Raw genomic sequence first — 17,666 nt, 5'->3', positions numbered from 1 at the left:
AAAAGAAGCAGAGTTCTTACCTATGTCTCACATTTCTTAGCTGAGTAAGTTAGGGACATGGAGTGTGGTGTCCAGAACTGTACGCAGTACTCTAGCTGAAATCTAACCAGTGTTCGATACAAGTTCACCAAAACCTCGCTGTACTTGCACTCTATACCCTGATATGAAGAATGGAATACTATGTTTTATTAACAACTCTACTTGGCCTGCCACACTGAATGATTTACAGACATATAAACTCAGCTGTCTCTGCTCGTGCATACTCTCTGCTCGTGCATATTCAAAAAATACCCATTAACCAGATCCCTTAATCCTCTATCTCTGAGCCAATTTTATATCCATGTTGCTACTGTTTTTTTATTCGATGAGCTTGTAACTTTCCTCTCAGATCTGTTGTGTGGAACTGTATTGAAAACCTTTGGAAACCCATGCACTCCACATCACTAGCCGTCCCCTCAAGAATACATGCTGCCATTGGTTAACAGATCCAATGAATACAACTCAGGATCCCTTGTGAGCAGAAGACAGACCTTGTCAGTCAAGCAAAGAGCTCAAAACCATTCAAATATTCGCTCAAAGCAGCATGTGTTTTTTGAGATTTCCCGATCTCATACAATTCCAATGGCATTTATGCTTGTTACCAAAGTTAATAGATAGTCACTGTAGAAGGTGGAACTGTGTATGGTGTGGTGAGGGCAGGGTGAAGAATGGGATGTGTCAAAATACTATAGCGTACAATGTAGCGGATGGGAGGGTGGGGAGTGTGAGAGGATATTGCAGAGGACAGTGTGGAGAGCGTCAGGATTTTGGAGAGAACAGTATGGAGAGTAGGACCATGTCATGATGTTGAGAGCGGGAGTACGTCAGGATGTTGTGGAGAATGGTGTGGAGCGTAGGACCATGTCAAGATGGTATGGAGAACAGTAGATGGTGGGAATCTGACAGATGCCAATAAGGTATTTTACAACTTTTGGCCAAGATATATTCTGGTGAAAATAAAGACTGTGGGTAGGACACAACATTCATGGCTAACTAGGAAGTTAAAGGTTGTATTACACTGCAAGAGAAAGAAAATTATTATAAGAAGATATATGGTAGGTCAGAGGATTGGACAGTATTTTGAAAACAGCAAGGAATATCTGAACAAAAATGACAGTGGCTAGACAGAAATATAAAAACAGACAGTAAGATGCCCAAGATGCTTTCAAAAAGGAAAAGAATAACTGTAGGACATGTTGGTCTTCTCCAGGGATAGTTTGGGGAATTAATGGGAAATAAACATATGGAGGATCAATCGTTTTCGGAATTCTACTTTCCTAATCAGTGAAGGTTTAGACATTGAATATACTCAAAGATGAGGTACACAGATTTTTAATCACAAAGGGGTCAAAAGGGTTTTGTGGGAGCATGCCAGGAATTGGATTTAAGGCCATAATAAGATTGGTCATCAGCTTATTAAGCAGTCAAGAAGATTGACACCATCCAAGTCAAAGCAGCTCACTTAATCAGCATCCCATCCACCATCACCCACTCTCTCCACCGCTGATGCTGAGTAGCTGCAGCACGAACCATTTACAATATGCACTACAGAAGTTCCTTAGACAGCTCCTTCCAACTATCACCATCTATTAGGACAAGGGTAGCTGGTACAAGGAAACAACACCACATGCAAGTTCGCCTCCAAGCCATACACAATCCTGATTTGGAAATTTAATGCCATTCCTTCACTGTTTCTGTGTCAAAATGCTGGAACTCCCTCCCTGACAACATTGTGGGTGTACCTAAAACACATGTACTACAGCAATTCAAGAAGCCAGCTCATCACCATGTACCCAAGAGCAACTAGACAATAAATGCTGGCCTAGCAGTCAAGTCCATAAGATGGGTGGGTTTTACTTGATTGAAACTGGGACCAGTGTTCTCACTGAGAAAGTAGTTGGTACTCAGAGAAGGTTTAAACTAATTTGGATGAGACAGGTGACCAGGAAATAGCAAAAAGATGCAGATACAACATAAGAGGACAGGGAATTAAAAAGAATATAATTTTATCAGAATGTTGCCGGTATTTGTTTCTGTATATCTGATGGACTGATTGTTAAATTCTCATTCACATTCTAACCTGAAACAGAGACCAAGCACAGATCTGGATAGGGAAAACTGGTTACTGTAGCCTTTTAACTGGTTCCGGAGAACAAATGTAATATTTTTCCACAGGTTGGGATTTTCTCTCGGAGGAGAGGTGACAGGCAGGAGCAGAGATAAAATGGTACCAAAAGGCATTATTAGGGAAGACCAACATGTTCCCAATGTTAGGGCATATCATCAGCTGTGGAAACAACTAAAGTTCATCTGGTAACCGACCCAAGCAACTAATTGGCATACTAATGGCCATTTCACTCAGTCACCAACACTTGATTAACCCATTTGTATCGTTTCTAAAGTCTTCAAATTCTTTCTAAAGTCTGGTGCACAGAAGTGGACACGATATTCCAGGTGAGGTCAATCAGCGTTAACCATCTTTATTCACCATTTCTTTGATTGCATAGAAGACAAAAATGTACAAGTACACATGCAATAATGTTGAGAATTCTAAAGGGGCATAAACAGACATTGTTGTAAGTACGCACTTGATTTCCAAAAGGTGCATTATCTCCCAGCTTCGAGAGTAAAGGAGAACAGTAGATGAGTGCAGAATATTGTGGGGGGGGGGGGGAAGGGCAACAATTAAAAGAAACTTGTGGTCTCTGTTAGAAACAACCACATAAGTATAAAGTGTTCTGGTCCTTCTAACAGAGTTTAGGAGCCAGGAAAGATTTTTAAAAATATAACAGGATCTCAAACGTCAGCATTACTCCTAGTGCCATATATGTGTGAGTATTGAAACTGGTATTTTTAAAGATTGTGAGGTTTCCCACCCCAACTACCCTCCCAAGCAGAGGTCTACAGATGCTGGAGATCAGAGTTGGGAGTGTGTTGCTGGAAAAGCACAGCAGGTCAGGCAACATCCGGGGAGCAGGCAAATCGGCATTTCGGGCCAGAGCCATTCCTGATGAAGGGCTCCTGCCTGAAACGTTGATTCTCCTGCTCCTCGGATGCTGCCTGATCCACTGTGTTTTTCCAGCAACACACTCTCAACACTACCCTCCCAAGCAGTGCATTCCAGACTCGCCCCACTTCTAGGTGAAAAAATCCCTCAAATTCCCCTTAAAACTCCTGGCCTTTCACCTTAATATTATGCTTCTTTGTTACTGAAACTTCAACTAAGGGGAACAGCTTTCTATTCACCTGTCCTCACCCCTCAGAACGTTATACACCTCTATCAAATTTTCTCTGTTCTAACAAACACAATCCGAGTTCATCCAGCCTTCCTTCATAGCTAAACTGCGCAATCCAGGCAAAATTCTGCTGAATCTCATCTGCACCTCCTCCAACGCAATCACAGCTTTCCTAAAGTGTAGTGACTAGAACTCCAAAAGTGGCCTAACCAAACTTTGTAGAACTCCAACATAACCTCCCTGCTCTTTTAATCTATGCCACAACTGATCTAGCTATTAACCTGTCCTGCCATCTTCAGGGATCTGTGGACAAGCACCCCAAGATCCTTCTATTCTTCCGCCTTCCTAGTGTCCTGCCATTCATCGAATTATCCCTCATCTCATTATTTCTTCCAAAGTACATCACCTCACATTTATCAGGGTTAACTTCCACCTGCCACTGATCTGTCCATCTGAACAATCCATCTATATCTTCCTGTAACCCAAGACCTTCCTCCTCCCTGTCAACCACCCAGGCAACCTTGGTGTCATCCACAAACTTACATATCAATCCCCATCACATTTTCTTCTTTATCCTTTATATAATGTCTCAGTTCTAAATTTTAAAAGTATTCATTAGATGGGCTCTAGCACTGACTCTCATTTGGCTTGGTTTGAGGAACAAACAGAGGTTTTACAGACAGTGAGAAGATGATAGATGAGCAAACTCGTAGGTAATAGATTAACTAAAATCTTGAAGCAATAATTATGTAATACAGGTACAGAAATCAGAATACTAAGGGTAGTAAAGTAGGGGAATATGTATAAAGATCAACTTCACAATTAACAAGGAAGACAGTAGTTTTGGATCTGGTTCTCAAAATGAAGTGGGACAACTGGACTATGTTGTAGTAAGACACCGTTCAAATGAGTTGGTTTCCAGCAACTAATCAAAGGCAAAACTGCACATCTAAGAAACAACTCATTTCAGTGATTCAAGAAGGGATTGACCTAGACAGCTAAACTGGAAAAGGGTGAAACATTAATGAAGCAATAAAGGACATTTAGGGAAGAGACAGTGTAGATGTAAATTAGCTTATTCCTTTGAAAGAAAAATGGAAAGCCTTCAAGACCAATGTGCCCTGGGTGACAAAGAAAACAATAGCTAAAATAAAAGCAAACTGAAGAGGCTTATTACTCTGGCGACAATGGCGAGCAAGGGTCAGTTACAAAGGGGTAAGATTACAGAAAGTATTGGGGTGAATTGATGAAACAATTAATAAGGGATGACATAACAAATTATGAAGATACATGATCAGACCACATTAAATTGAATCCTAAAATAAACATACAGGAGTACGTGGCTAGCTAGGCTTTTTTATGGATGAAAAGGGAAATCTTCATGTGGATAAAGATGATTACATGAGTACTTTGGATTCATCTTCATAAAGGAAGTGAATGATGCGATGACTAGATTAAAAGTGAGTGAAATTATAGTCAGCAGGAGCTGCAGATAAAGATGTACAAATAGATTATCGCCACTGGAAGTTGTTTAAGTCACCTAGTCCAGATGAAATGGTAGATTCTTTTGTTGGAATCTTTCAATTCCTTGAATACAAGAATACTTTTGGTAGATTGAAGGGCTACTAATGTTACACAGCTCATCAAGAAAGATTATAAATGATCCAGTCAAACATCAATGGTGGAGAAGTTACTAGAAACCATTGTTAGGAACAAAACAAAGTTTAATTTAGAAATACATGGAGTAATGAAGAAGAACAAGCATAGATTTGGGCAAGGTAAGTCTGCCTGACTAGTATGATTTATTTCTTCAATAGGATAGCAGTGAAAACTGATCAATGTAGTTCAGTAGATGCTGCATATATGGATCTTCAGAAGGATTCAACAAAGTTCCACAGAAGAGGATTAGGAATTAAGGAGAAAATGGCATACATGCAAAATTGACTCAGTGACTGATATCAGGGGAGTGGTGGCAGAAGGAAAGTATATTTTGGAACACAAAATGGCTTGAGCAGTTTTTCCAAAGGTTATTATGGATTGATTACACTTGAAAATGTTTATAAATGATATAAATCTGCTACAGGGAACACATTATGAAGTTTGCAGATGATACAAAACTTAGTAAAGTAGTACATCGTAATGAGGATGTCAGGATGACACAGATGGAATGGTGAAATGGGCAAGGCAGATAAAATTTGGTAGTGATAAGTGTGAAGGCATATGCTTCGAAAGAACTGATCTTGAAAGACAGCATACTATAAATGGGACCATTTTGAACAAACCCAATGAGCAGAGACACCTTAGTATCTGTTCACACTAATCCTTAAAGATGGCAATGTAAGTTGATAAGTTTCCTGATGAAGGGCTTATGCTCGAAACGTCGAATTCCCTATTCCTGAGATGCTGCCTGGCCTGCTGTGCTTTGACCAGCAACACATTTTCAATGTAAGTTGATAAGGTCACTAAAAGCAAATGGTTTACTTACGATTTGTAAAATAAAAGGAATATAAGAGTAAATACATTATGAGGAAAGTTATAAGTGACTGGGTAGGCCTCAGTTGGAGTGGTTATTTGATGTGTCATATTTCAGGAAAGATGTAAAGGCCTTAGAATGAGTTTAGCAAGAGGCTGACAAAGGTAAAAGATTCAGTTTTGAGGAAGTTGGAAAAGAAGGAACAATAAAGGTGAAGAAGTGAACCTCAGAGGTCTTCATAATGAGAGAGGGTATGATAGAGCAGATAGAAAACTCTCTTCTGCACAGGCCAACAAGTAGAGATCATGGATTTGACAATGTTAACAAAAGATTTTGAAGAGAGATAAGAAGACACTTTTTGGGATCTGGAACATTATCACTGAAAAGGTAGTGAAAGCTCACTACTACTTTGTATTCAGTTCTGGTCACCTCATTATAGGAAGGATGTGGAAGCTTTAGTAGGGTGTAGAGGAGATTTACCAGGATGCTGCCATGACTGGAAGGTAGGTAGAGGGAGCTGGGATTTTTCTCATTGGAGTGAAGAAGAATGAGAGGTGACTTGATAGAGATGCATAAGATGATGAGAGGCATAGATACGGTGGATGGCCAGAGACATTTTCCTAGGGTGGAAATGGCTATCACGAGGACGCATAATTTTAAGGTGATTGGAGGAAGGTTTAGATGAGATTTCAGAGGTAGGTTCTTTACACAGAGAGTGGTGGATATGTGGAGTGCACTGTCAGTGGTGGTAGTAGAGTCAGATACATTAGGGACATTTAAGTGACTCTTGGATTGGCACATGGATGATAATAAAATGAAGAGTATGTAGGTTAGTTTAATCTTAGAGTAGGATAAAATATCAGCACAACAGTACTGTGATGTACTGTTCTATGAATAATTTTGGAAAGGAATTGAACTGTACTTGTGGATGAGAAAATGACATGGTTACAGATAAACAAATGCAAGTGCTCGTCAAAGAGCAAGCACAGACATAATGAACAGAATGGCCTCACTCTGAGCTTTGAGTTTCTATGACTCCATGAAGGCATAGTTCCCCTCATACCATTACAGCCATTAACATTGAAAAAAAAAAATCAAGTGGACAAACTAATTTTCCTTTTAGAAAACTAAAATATTGATTTCAATTTCTTTGATAACTGTAATAGTTTTTGAGCATTGAGCCACCAGACCTGAATCAAGCTTGCTGCAGGATTTCTTCTTTTCTCGAAATGCTTTTGACGATGCTGCTCCTGAACTTTAAGAGCCAGCCCAGAGCCAAGAATGCCCTTAAAGAAAAATAAACATTATGAAATGCTGCAAATAGAAAATAAATCAAGCCTAACATCAATTTTTCATTTAATAAGATGTTTCAGTCACTCTTTATTTATATAAAAGCTTAAAACATATTAAATACAAATCCTAATATGCAATGTAAGCACAATAAATATTATTTAGACCCCTTGAGCGGTAGTGAATATGACAAGAATCATAGATATGATTCACAATTGATTACGTCATAAAATCAAGTAACTAGTATACTAAGGCTCTCAAAGCCTTGGAGATTAAAGTTAATTTTCACTGCAAGGGTTGTAATCCAATAGAGATGATTGCTAAAGAAACTATTCTCTTCCACCATTTAAATACATCGTGGCTACACATATTGATGTAATTTTCATGAAGTCGGATCGATTCAGGGAGCCTTTAAAAATGACCCCAATCTCAGGCTTTCAAATTTCCATAAGTGCTTTCTACGGGCTTGAATTGGTTCACGTCATAAGCACACATTTGGCATCCCCAACTCCATTGTGGACACTGACGTGGCCTATTCATGGAGTCAGGCCAGCTTTTTAAAGAGCTGTGGTTCACCTCAGAGATCTAATGAAGTGTTGTCTGTATGAGGGAACGTTTTGAAACAAATTTAAAAAGTTCTCCTCAGGAATATGATGTCAAATTATGCAATCTCTTATAAAAAAAAACCCTATAACTCCTTATTTCCCTCACGCCAGACTACATCTCCTCCTAAATTACTCGATGACAATCTTATGTCTTGATTTCAGGATATGGCAACCTCATGTCCATTCACAAACTATACATCATACAGAACCCTATAGTGAAGGCTGCCAGTGAAAACAGCTGTGTCAATTCCTGAACATCCTTTCCTAACAACATAATGGAGTCTAGCCAGCAATACCCACTGACCATATTCAAATTTATTTTTAAAGTTGTTCATCGACAACTTCCTACTATGTTAAAAAAAACTCCTTTTTACCATAGACCAACAAAAATGTCCATTATCCAGAGTCTTTGAAGTTTCAACAACTGAAGCTGAAATAATGTGAAACTTCTTAACTTTGTGTAATTAAATTGATTCCAGACATCAGACAGCCAGAGCTATCAATCAAGCAGGGGCTCATGTGCTTCAAGAGAGTAATGAATGTCTGAGCCCTCAGTCAAAACACAAAGGTGTGGGGCCGGGCCACTACCTTTTTCCACTACCTTTACAAAGAAGAAGTGGTTTCTGATTTCATTCCTGAGTTGCTTCCCTCAAACTTAAATAATGTCCACCAGAAGAAATTCCTTTTTCCTATATCTGTTCTATGAAGTAATTTTATGATTTGCTTCAAAGCTTCTATTAGCTCACCCTACAGCTTTTTAAACCCAAAGGAACAGAACATAATTTATATAAACAGGACTCCTGACCCTTTAAGTCTCAGTGCTATACAACTGTTGCACTAGCTAATTCTTTAAATATCATAATGTGCTGTAAATGTTTTGATGGGTCACAGTAAAAATGAAAATGCATGAAATTTTAAAATTAATATCTGATTTCTGATTATTGTTACTTATTTCCTCTGCAATGAACTGTTTCATATTGAATAATACGTTTCTCCTGAGTTGCTCCCTATAACCTATCAGCAGCAGAAATCTCAGTATTTCCACACGAGGGTGCTGCAGATCAGGACATTATAAATTTCCATGCAGCAAGTTTTAAAAATGTGAAGATGATGATAATCTGGAATAAAACAGGAATAGAGAAACTATGACACAACCTACCTGCATCTGAAAAGATTTTTTTAAAAGCCTTGGGATGTTGGTCAGTGGAGGATAAATAAGATCTTTAAAATCCTGAGTACAACTTAGCGGCCAGGAGAATAATGAAAAATGATGAGGGAAGAATGCTGGCTTTTATTACTAAGAAGCAGTTCATAGATTTAATAAGGAATTGTAGTTTTTCAAAAAGTTGAAAGCGGTGAGGTGATGAAAGGTATTAAAAGTGTTTGAAATTAGCCATGTATAAAATTTTAGGTTTCGCTTTTAGTGTGACAATACAACAAGGATGATAAAAGGCCACCCATGAAAGCTCATTACTTCTGCACTCAATTCTCTCATTATGCCAATGTGTTTTGACATCTCCAATGTTTTGTCTGTTATCAGCCTGACAGATTATCCGAAGTATTGAATAACTTTCAAGTTCTTCCTGACATCTAAAATGTAGTAATGTTTTCCTGCTCTGCTTACTTCAGTCCAGTATTGAATGAGCAGAAATGTCTTTGAATTGTGAAGACTGAAGCTCCATTCCCCGCTCCAAAGTACAAACTACACTTCCTCACCTTGAGTTTATTCCTGCCATCAATAAGGTCATCTTTCTCTAACTGTGAGACAGTGTCCAAGTTCACTCCTGCCTTAACTGGTCTGGTGTTGAAAACTTCATTCATGCCTTAATCATCTTTACAACTCAACAATTCCAATGCACTCTTGATTGGTCATTTAAACTTGAGGACATCTATAATTCTGCTGCATGAGATTATCAACATAAAATCCTGTTGACTGATCACCCTGTGCTTCCCAGTCTATTGTGGATTCTGGTAAAACAACAATTCTAATCTCCTGGTTAGACTGAGTTAGCCAAGGCTTTCCTGATTGGCCCAGGATATCAACCTCAATCAAGAACCTCATAGTCAATGAGGTATACCTGGTCCCCGTCACCACAATGGCTCATCTCATTTACTTAGCATCTGTACCTGTTCTCTTCATTCTTGAATGTTTTCAAAATATTGGTGACGGCCCATTGGAGACTGATTAGTAAGGTTACATCTCACAGAATACAAGGAGAACTAGCCATTTGGATACAGAACTGGCTCAAAGATAGAAGACAGAGGGTGGTGGTGGAGGATTGTTTTTCAGACTGAAGGCCTGTGACCAGTGGAGTGCTGGGCCCTCTACTTTTTGTCAGTTACATAAATGATTTGAATGCAATCATAAGAGGTACAGTTAGTAAGTTGGCAGACGACACCAAAATTGGAGGTGTTGTGGACAGTGAAGAGGGTTACCTCAGATTACAACAGGATCTTGACCAGATGGGCCAATGGGCTGAGAAATGGCAGATGGAGTTTAATTCAGATAAATGTGAGGTGCTTCATTTTGGGAAATCAAATCTTAGCAGGACTTATGCACTTAATGGTAAGGTCCTAGGGAGTGTTGCTGAAGGTTGGAGTGCAGGTTCATAGCTCCTTGAAAGTGGAGTCGCAGGTAGATAGGATAGTGAAGAAGACGTTTGGTAAGCTTTCCTTTATTGGTCAGAGTATTGAGTACAGGAGTTAGGAGGTCATGTTGCGGCTGTACAGAACATTGTTTAGGCCACTGTTGGAATATTGCATGCAATTCTGGTCTCCTTCCTATCAGAAAGATGCTGTGAACCCTGAAAGGGTTTAGAAAAGATTTACAAGGATGTTGCCAGAGTTGGAAGATTTGAGCTATCGGGAGAGGCTGAACAGGTTGGGGCTGTTTTTCCTGGAGCGTCGGAGGCTGAGGGGTGACCTTCTAGAGGTTTACAAAATTATGAGAGGCATGGATAGGGTAAATAGGCAAAGTCTTTTCCCTGGGGTTGGGGAGTCCAGAACTAGAGGGCATAGATTTAGGGTGAGAGGGGAAAGATATAAAAGAGACCTAAGGGACAACTTTTCACGCAGAGGGTGGTACGTGTATGGAATGAGCTGCCAGAAGAAGTGGTGGAGACTGGTACAATTGCAACATTTAAAAGGCATGTGGATAGGTATATGAATAGGAAGGGTTTGGAGGGTTATGGACCGGGTGCTGGCAGGTGGGAATAGATTGGGTTGGGATATCTGGTGGACATGGACAGGTTGGACCTAAGGATCTGTTTCCATGCTGTGCATCTCTATGACTCTATGAGTACTCTCTCAAAAATTTAGCAATGGCCAGTCAGTTTGTAATCCTCACACATTTGTCCCACTGCTAAATTTAAGAGCACCATATATTTTCCAGATAAGGAGCGGTGATCCCTAACAACTCCTCGACAGATAATGATATTTTCAAGAGGAAATTGTATGAAACTCGGAGGATAATGTCAAAATCTAAAAACCATTCTGTGCTGTTTCTGCAGGAATTCTGCCAATTCCTTGTCCATGTTATAAATGGGGAGAATGTTACTGCTGTATTGATGTCTTTAGGAAAAAATGAGGACTGCAGATGCTGGAGATCGGAGCTGAAAATGTGTTGCTGGAAAAGCGCAGCAGGTCAGGCAGCATCCAAGGAGCAGGAGAATTGATGTTTCAGGCATGAGCCCTTGCTCCTGCTCCTTGGATGCTGCCTGACCTGCTGCGCTTTTCCAGCAACACATTTTCAGTATAGATGTCTTTAATCAGCCTTCACAGATATGTTTTGACAACTGTCTGTGCTCTTTCAAGCATGACATATGTCTTTGTTCTCACGAACTCTTTTCTGATGTACACAGCTGCTGTTTCCTGATCTCATCTAGAATAGGAAAAACATATCAATTTTGCTTCCAATTTTCATCACTTTTCACCTTCACCTAGTCCATCGTTGGCTCTACTAGTACACCAACTTCTAGTACAAACCCACTGACTCCTACAACTGACTGTCCTTCCTCACATTCCCATTCCTTAACGATCCAATTCTATTCTCCCATTTTTTCTGACTCCATCACAACCATTGTGATGATGTCATCTTCCACAGGGGGCCTCTGACATCTTGCCCTACTCTCCAACTACCCACCACACCCACCCCCAAAGTGAGGTTAATTGGATCCTCGTCTGGCTCATTTCCATATTTCTGCCCCCACTTGCTCCTTCTTCTCTTCTGTCAACAGCATAAAAAGTATCTTTCAGCCTCTTTCAGATTCAAACTCTATTTCTCTCTCCACAGGTGCTGCCAAATTTATTGAGTTTCTTTAATACTTTGTTTTTATTTCACATTTCTAAAATACTCTGGTGAAGTCAAGCGCTTGCTGAAATACCAAAGATAATTCTCACCTTGTGGGAGTTAAAAAAATAAATTGTACCTGTTAAAGCAGTTAGAATTTCAACTACCTCAACTGAATAAAAATGCATGATCAAAACTAAGTGAACTAGGAAGCTTCATCCCCTCAGCCCTTTTCTCCTGTGTGGATGTAATGATGTCAGTATCCATCTCTCATTTCCAAATAAAAAGCAAAATATTGTACATGCTGGAAATCTGAAATAAGAACAGAAATGCTTGAGGAATTCAGTAGATCTGGCAGCATCTGTGGAGAGTATAATAGTCAGCGTTTGAATTTCATATGACTCTTCTTTAGAATGTAAACATTCTCTCTCCACCGATACTGTCAGACTTACTGAGTTTTTGCAGCATTTACTGCTTCTATTCCATTTCCTTTTCAAGATTTGTGCTTGTGAACTCAGGGGGAGGTCAGAGAAATTGGGTCCGCAATGCATATTTGGGCATTATACATTGTTCCACATTAAAAAGATAGCAAACAAGATATAGTGGTACTTACAGCTGGCAAAGCAAAAAACGACACTCCTACAAGAGCAAACATTGCTGCTAAAAGACGACCTGCCCAAGTCTTCGGTGTCTTGTCACCATAACCGATTGTAGTCAACGTAATCTGTGCAAAGAAAGTTAAAGTTACTAAACCAGAATTGGATTGTTCCTGATAGTTGGTGCTTACTAAATGATTGTTACCTACTGCAATCTCTGCTGGGTTGAAAAAGAAAGCTTGATATGCTGGACATCTAAAGTAAATAGTAAGGGTCACCACATTCTCAAAGAAAGCAGGCTTAACATTTTGGGCACATAGATGTTTAACTAGAATGAATGGAAACACTTACAATGAAATTTAGTTTGAATAATGTCCTTGACTGTCCATTTATAGCTGTCTATAAGAATGGAGACTTGCAGGAACGTTCGTGAACTGCCTTCATTAAGCATCTTTAAGACAGCTCGAAGGGCAGTGGTTTAATGCTGCCACAATACAAGTTTACGAAGAGATTGGAAAAACACGTTCCTTACAGTTTAGTATGAGCCATATTGGCTACAAACATTCCAGGCTGAATTGTCACTTTGTGCTTGGTCCAAATTTCAGTGAAGTGCTGCTACATCAGCTAAAGCTGGTGTCGAGCTCACAGGTTAGGTATAACATTAGGGGTTTGTAAGAAGTTACAGCACCTCTGATGCTGTAACAGGACTCATGATTGAGACACTTGGAAGGAGAATGATCATGGCTCCAGCAGAGTGAGATAGAAACAGTTAAGCAATTGTTTTTGAATGGGGCAGTCTCAATGGGCCTTTTTCTGTGCTGGACACCTCGATGACTCTATGTCATAATCTACAGAGCTGGAGATGTTTCATTAATGTATAATAAACCTGTTGCTATTTCAACATGTAAATGAGTCAGTAATCATTCTGAAGCTAAGCTAATCAATATATGGGAATGCCAGATCACCCAGGGTTCCAATTTCTGATCACTATCCAGTAGTTCCTGCTAGAAAGTACAATTTAATGTACAATAATTGGCCAGAAGCTAAGTGGAAAAGGAAGACAATTTTCTTCACAAAGTGTTGTTAGTATTTTGAATGCAGTGAGATTGTGGTGGAATCAAATTCCATGGAAGTTTCTAAAACCATAGGATAAGTACTTTAAGTGGACTATTTTGCAGGGTTATAAATAAAAAATGATGGTGTGTAGACTGCCCTTTCAAAGAGTCAATAAGATATAATAGGCTGGATAGCCTTATTCTGTCGTGCATGATTCAATGAGTGCCTATTATAAAGCACAATGATTAAGTAGCTGTTGCACATACATAATCTGGGCTATGCTAACTGCATTTTAGGAACAGAATGGAACATACATCTGATATCAGGAGGCATAGGCACCATTAGACAAAGCAGGGTGATAAGTAGCAAAATTCCTGGGCATCCTAGAAACATCAGCCGACATACTGTCAAAATGCTGCTGAGACACAGGGGTGTGAAGAAAATCATAGAATCCCTAGAGTGTGGAAACAGGCCATTCAGCCCAAAAAGTCCACACTGACCCTCCAAAGAGCATCTCATCCCAGAAGAAATGCTTCTTTCCGTGAACTAGGATTTCCTATGTCATCACTGAAATTACAGTGACTTGGAAAGGGGAGTTAATCCATCAATTCCTTGAACCTGTCCAAATGTACAGCAAGATAATGTCTTGACTGCATTGAGCTGCTTTTGTCCTATACCCCAACACTAATTTTGCCGAACTAAAATGTAACATTTGTAATCTTGAAATTTTCAATGATTCGAGCCTCAGCAACCTTTGGGAAACAAATCACATTTCAGATTTCCACTATCCATTTTGTATAAAAATACATCCTGTCTCTGAGTGGCCTGGCTCGGCGTTTTGAAATTGTGCACAAGATGTGATTGTGGATACCCACATTCCATTGTAGTTTCTCACTAATTACAATATCAAATCCACCTTAAATATCCCAATTCCTCAATCTTCCATACTCAATCACACGGAAGTCTAATTTACGCAACCTGTTCTTATAATTTAACCCTTTTAACATAATTTCATTGATGATTTTGTAGTGTGCATCTTCCATTGCCAATATTTTCTTCTCAAAGTATGATGCCCAAGTCCAAAAATCCAGATGCAGCTCACCATAGGTGAAAACAATGGTTGTTTCCATCCTTCTGGATTACAGTTTCCTAATATTACATTAATTTTTTTAAACCTTGTCACTGGATTTTAGTGTTTTTAGTGCCTGAATGCAAAAATCTTCATAGTTCCTGGCTTGTTTCATTTTCAAAATTATTTTCTAAGATTTTAAATGAATGACCTCATACTTCACATATTGAACTCCCTGTTAGACCTTTGTCCACTCACTTAGTTTCTGATTTTCATCAGGACAGAGAACACCGCCGCCATGGAATTTCTAAAACTGATGAAATTTGTTGAAAACTGCAGGTCCAACACCCCTCTCTTCCATTTCAACCTGACCTCTCTCAATTTCACAGAAGCTGGCATGGGAACAGGCTGTGATTCAGACATCCATGGTTCCTGAAGGCTGCTGGCTTTTATGATGACCAGCTGCCTCTTCTCACCTTGCAAGCTTTGGAGTATAGAACCAAAAGGTGAAGATGATATCAAACACACAGATAGAACGCTGGAGAAACTCAGCTTTTGTAGAGTGAGAAATAGAATTAATGTTTTGAGTTTGGGATGACCTCTTCAGAACTGTACCAGGTATAACTCGAGATTATACCGGGAAAGCTGGACTGTTCTCAGTTTACTTCTTTCGTATAGCCAGGATACCCCTTTGGAAACTGTCATAGGACACACAGTGTGTAAGGGTCAGGGATACTTTGAGGTGTTGGCTTTAGACATCTTTTAGATGGGGAGTGAGGCATCCTTTGGATGCAGCATTAGGTGTTACTTGTATAGTTAACAGTGGAGAGGACAGTACATAGAAACTAGGAGCAGGAATAGGTCATCCAGCCCTTTGACCCTGCTTTGCCATTCAGTATGATCGTGGCCGATCCTCTATCACCAATGCCATATTCCCACTTGCCATTCCCTACACCTTGACATCTTTAATATCTAAAAATACATCTATCAATGATGCACAAATCCCTTGGAACTGTGCAATTTATTAAGATATGTTAATTAATGTTAATAAGCCTCAAAATTTGAAGGCTACCATTATCCACAAACAGAACTGGACTAGCCATATTAATATTCTGGTTGAAAGACCAGTGAGAGGTTCGGAATTCTGCTGAGAGTCTTTCACATCCTGATTCTTCAAAAACTATCCACTGTCTACAAGGCACAAGTCAGGAATGTGATAGATTACTTTCCATTTGCCTGGATGAGAACATCTCCAACAATACTCAAGAGAATTGCTATCATCCAGGACAAAGTAATCTGCTTGATTGGTCACCTATCAAAAAGCTTCAACATTGACTCACCTCACCATAAAGGCATAGTGGCAGGAATATTTACAAGATGCACTGTAACAAGTTACCTAGAACCTTCCAAACCTGTGATCCCCACCACCTAGAACAAGGGGAGCAGATACGTGGGAACACTACCTCCTTCAAGTTTATTTCAAAGCCACACACCATCCTGAATTGGAAATACATCACCATTCTTTCACTGCCGCTGGTTCAAGATCTTTGACCTCCCTCTCTGACAGCACCAGGAGTCTAAACACACCAATTTTTTTATATATTCACTCAGGATGTGGATGTGACTGGCTGACCCAGCATTTTGCATGAACTACAGCAGTTCGACGTGGCAGCTCAGCACCAACTCAAGGGCAACTGCCGATGTGCAATAAATGCAGACCACAACAGCAATGCCCGTATTCCATGAATGAATTTTACAGAAACATGACTGATAGTACTTCTCCCAACAGAGTGTAACCTGCAGTATAGAAATTTACATATTAAGCTTTGTTTTCTATATGGGTATTTGTGGGCTGTTTCATAGTCCTTAGGGTATAGAGACACCCACAGTATGTTAGGAAGGGAGTTCCTCAATTTTGAATCTGAGACAGTGAAAGAACGGCATTTATTTCTAGGTCAGGATAATTGAGGGAGTCCTAAAGGTGATAGTGGTCCGATGTACCTGTTACAGTTGTCTTTCTAGGTAGCAGAAGCCACTGACTGTAAGATGTTGCTGAAGGAGCATTGGTGAATTGTTGCAGAACATCTTGTACATGGTGCACTCTGTGTGCTAGTGGTGGAGGCAGTGAAGGTTGAGTGTGTTAGACATGGGCAATGGGCTGTATTGTCTTGGATAGTGTTAAGTTTCTTGATTGTTAGTAGAGTTATACCCTTCCAGGATACTCAGTGAGGCGGAATGGAGCGTGAAGGGAAAAAGGTGACTGTAAAAGTAGACATTACATTGGCATGGCATACAGGGGGCCATGAGAATTGGGAAGAGTGAATTAGATTTCATGAATGGATATGGATGTGAGAGTGAGAGTGTGATGGGGTGTAAATAGTATGTGCTGGAGGAGCTTTTTATATTTCTCCTCCATTGGAGAACCACCTCTTTTGTTCTGGTCCTTAGACAGCTTGGTTGCGGTAAGGCACTCTTTGAGATTATGAAAATGCGTGATTGTGCTTAAAAAAATCATAAACTCTTTGGGGTTACAAAGTTATCAAGATACTGTCCAAAACAAATTCCATTTAGAAAAGTGGTTATTTCAAGTACCTGACTATATAACACCATTATAGGATTTGTGCTTACACCTAATTTTCCAAACTCCACTTTCATAATGGCTATCTTGATTTAGTGGTTTTAAGAATTCAAGGGATATATTTACATAAGGTATTAACCACAACTCAAATGTTTGCTTAGGTAAGTCATTGAATGTTAAAGTGAAATGTATGTTTTCCTCATGAATTTGTTATTGCAGTAAAACTGAGGTTACCATAAAGGACTCTCCTTCTCAACCTCTTCCCTCACCTGATGTCTCGTGATCCTCAAATTAAACCACCACCAGTCATCTTTCTCTAATAAGAGAAAGTGTGGTGCTGGAAAAGCACAGCAGGCCAGGCAGCATCCAAGGAGCAGGAGAATTGACATTTCAGGCATAAAACCATCTTCAGGAATCCTGCATTCCTGATGAAAGG

The 17,666-nt window shown here is 39.6% G+C and overlaps 1 protein-coding gene across 1 annotated transcript in view; it reads right to left on the bottom strand.

Moving 5' to 3' along the window:
* kcnq3 (potassium voltage-gated channel, KQT-like subfamily, member 3) overlaps window positions 1–17,666 on the bottom strand; it is a 429,352-nt gene that overhangs the window by 96,803 nt on the left and 314,883 nt on the right. The window contains exons 6-7 of the mRNA XM_060823557.1: window positions 12,545–12,655; window positions 6,939–7,034 (exon numbers count right to left, since the gene is read on the bottom strand). Of these exons, the coding sequence (XP_060679540.1) occupies window positions 6,939–7,034; window positions 12,545–12,655 (207 nt within the window). The remainder of the gene's footprint in view (window positions 1–6,938; window positions 7,035–12,544; window positions 12,656–17,666) is intronic.

This window comes from Hemiscyllium ocellatum, chromosome 4, assembly GCF_020745735.1.
Source record: "Hemiscyllium ocellatum isolate sHemOce1 chromosome 4, sHemOce1.pat.X.cur, whole genome shotgun sequence".
In the NCBI taxonomy this organism is placed as follows: domain Eukaryota; kingdom Metazoa; phylum Chordata; class Chondrichthyes; order Orectolobiformes; family Hemiscylliidae; genus Hemiscyllium; species Hemiscyllium ocellatum.
This window is presented reverse-complemented; position numbering and strand designations above follow the sequence as displayed.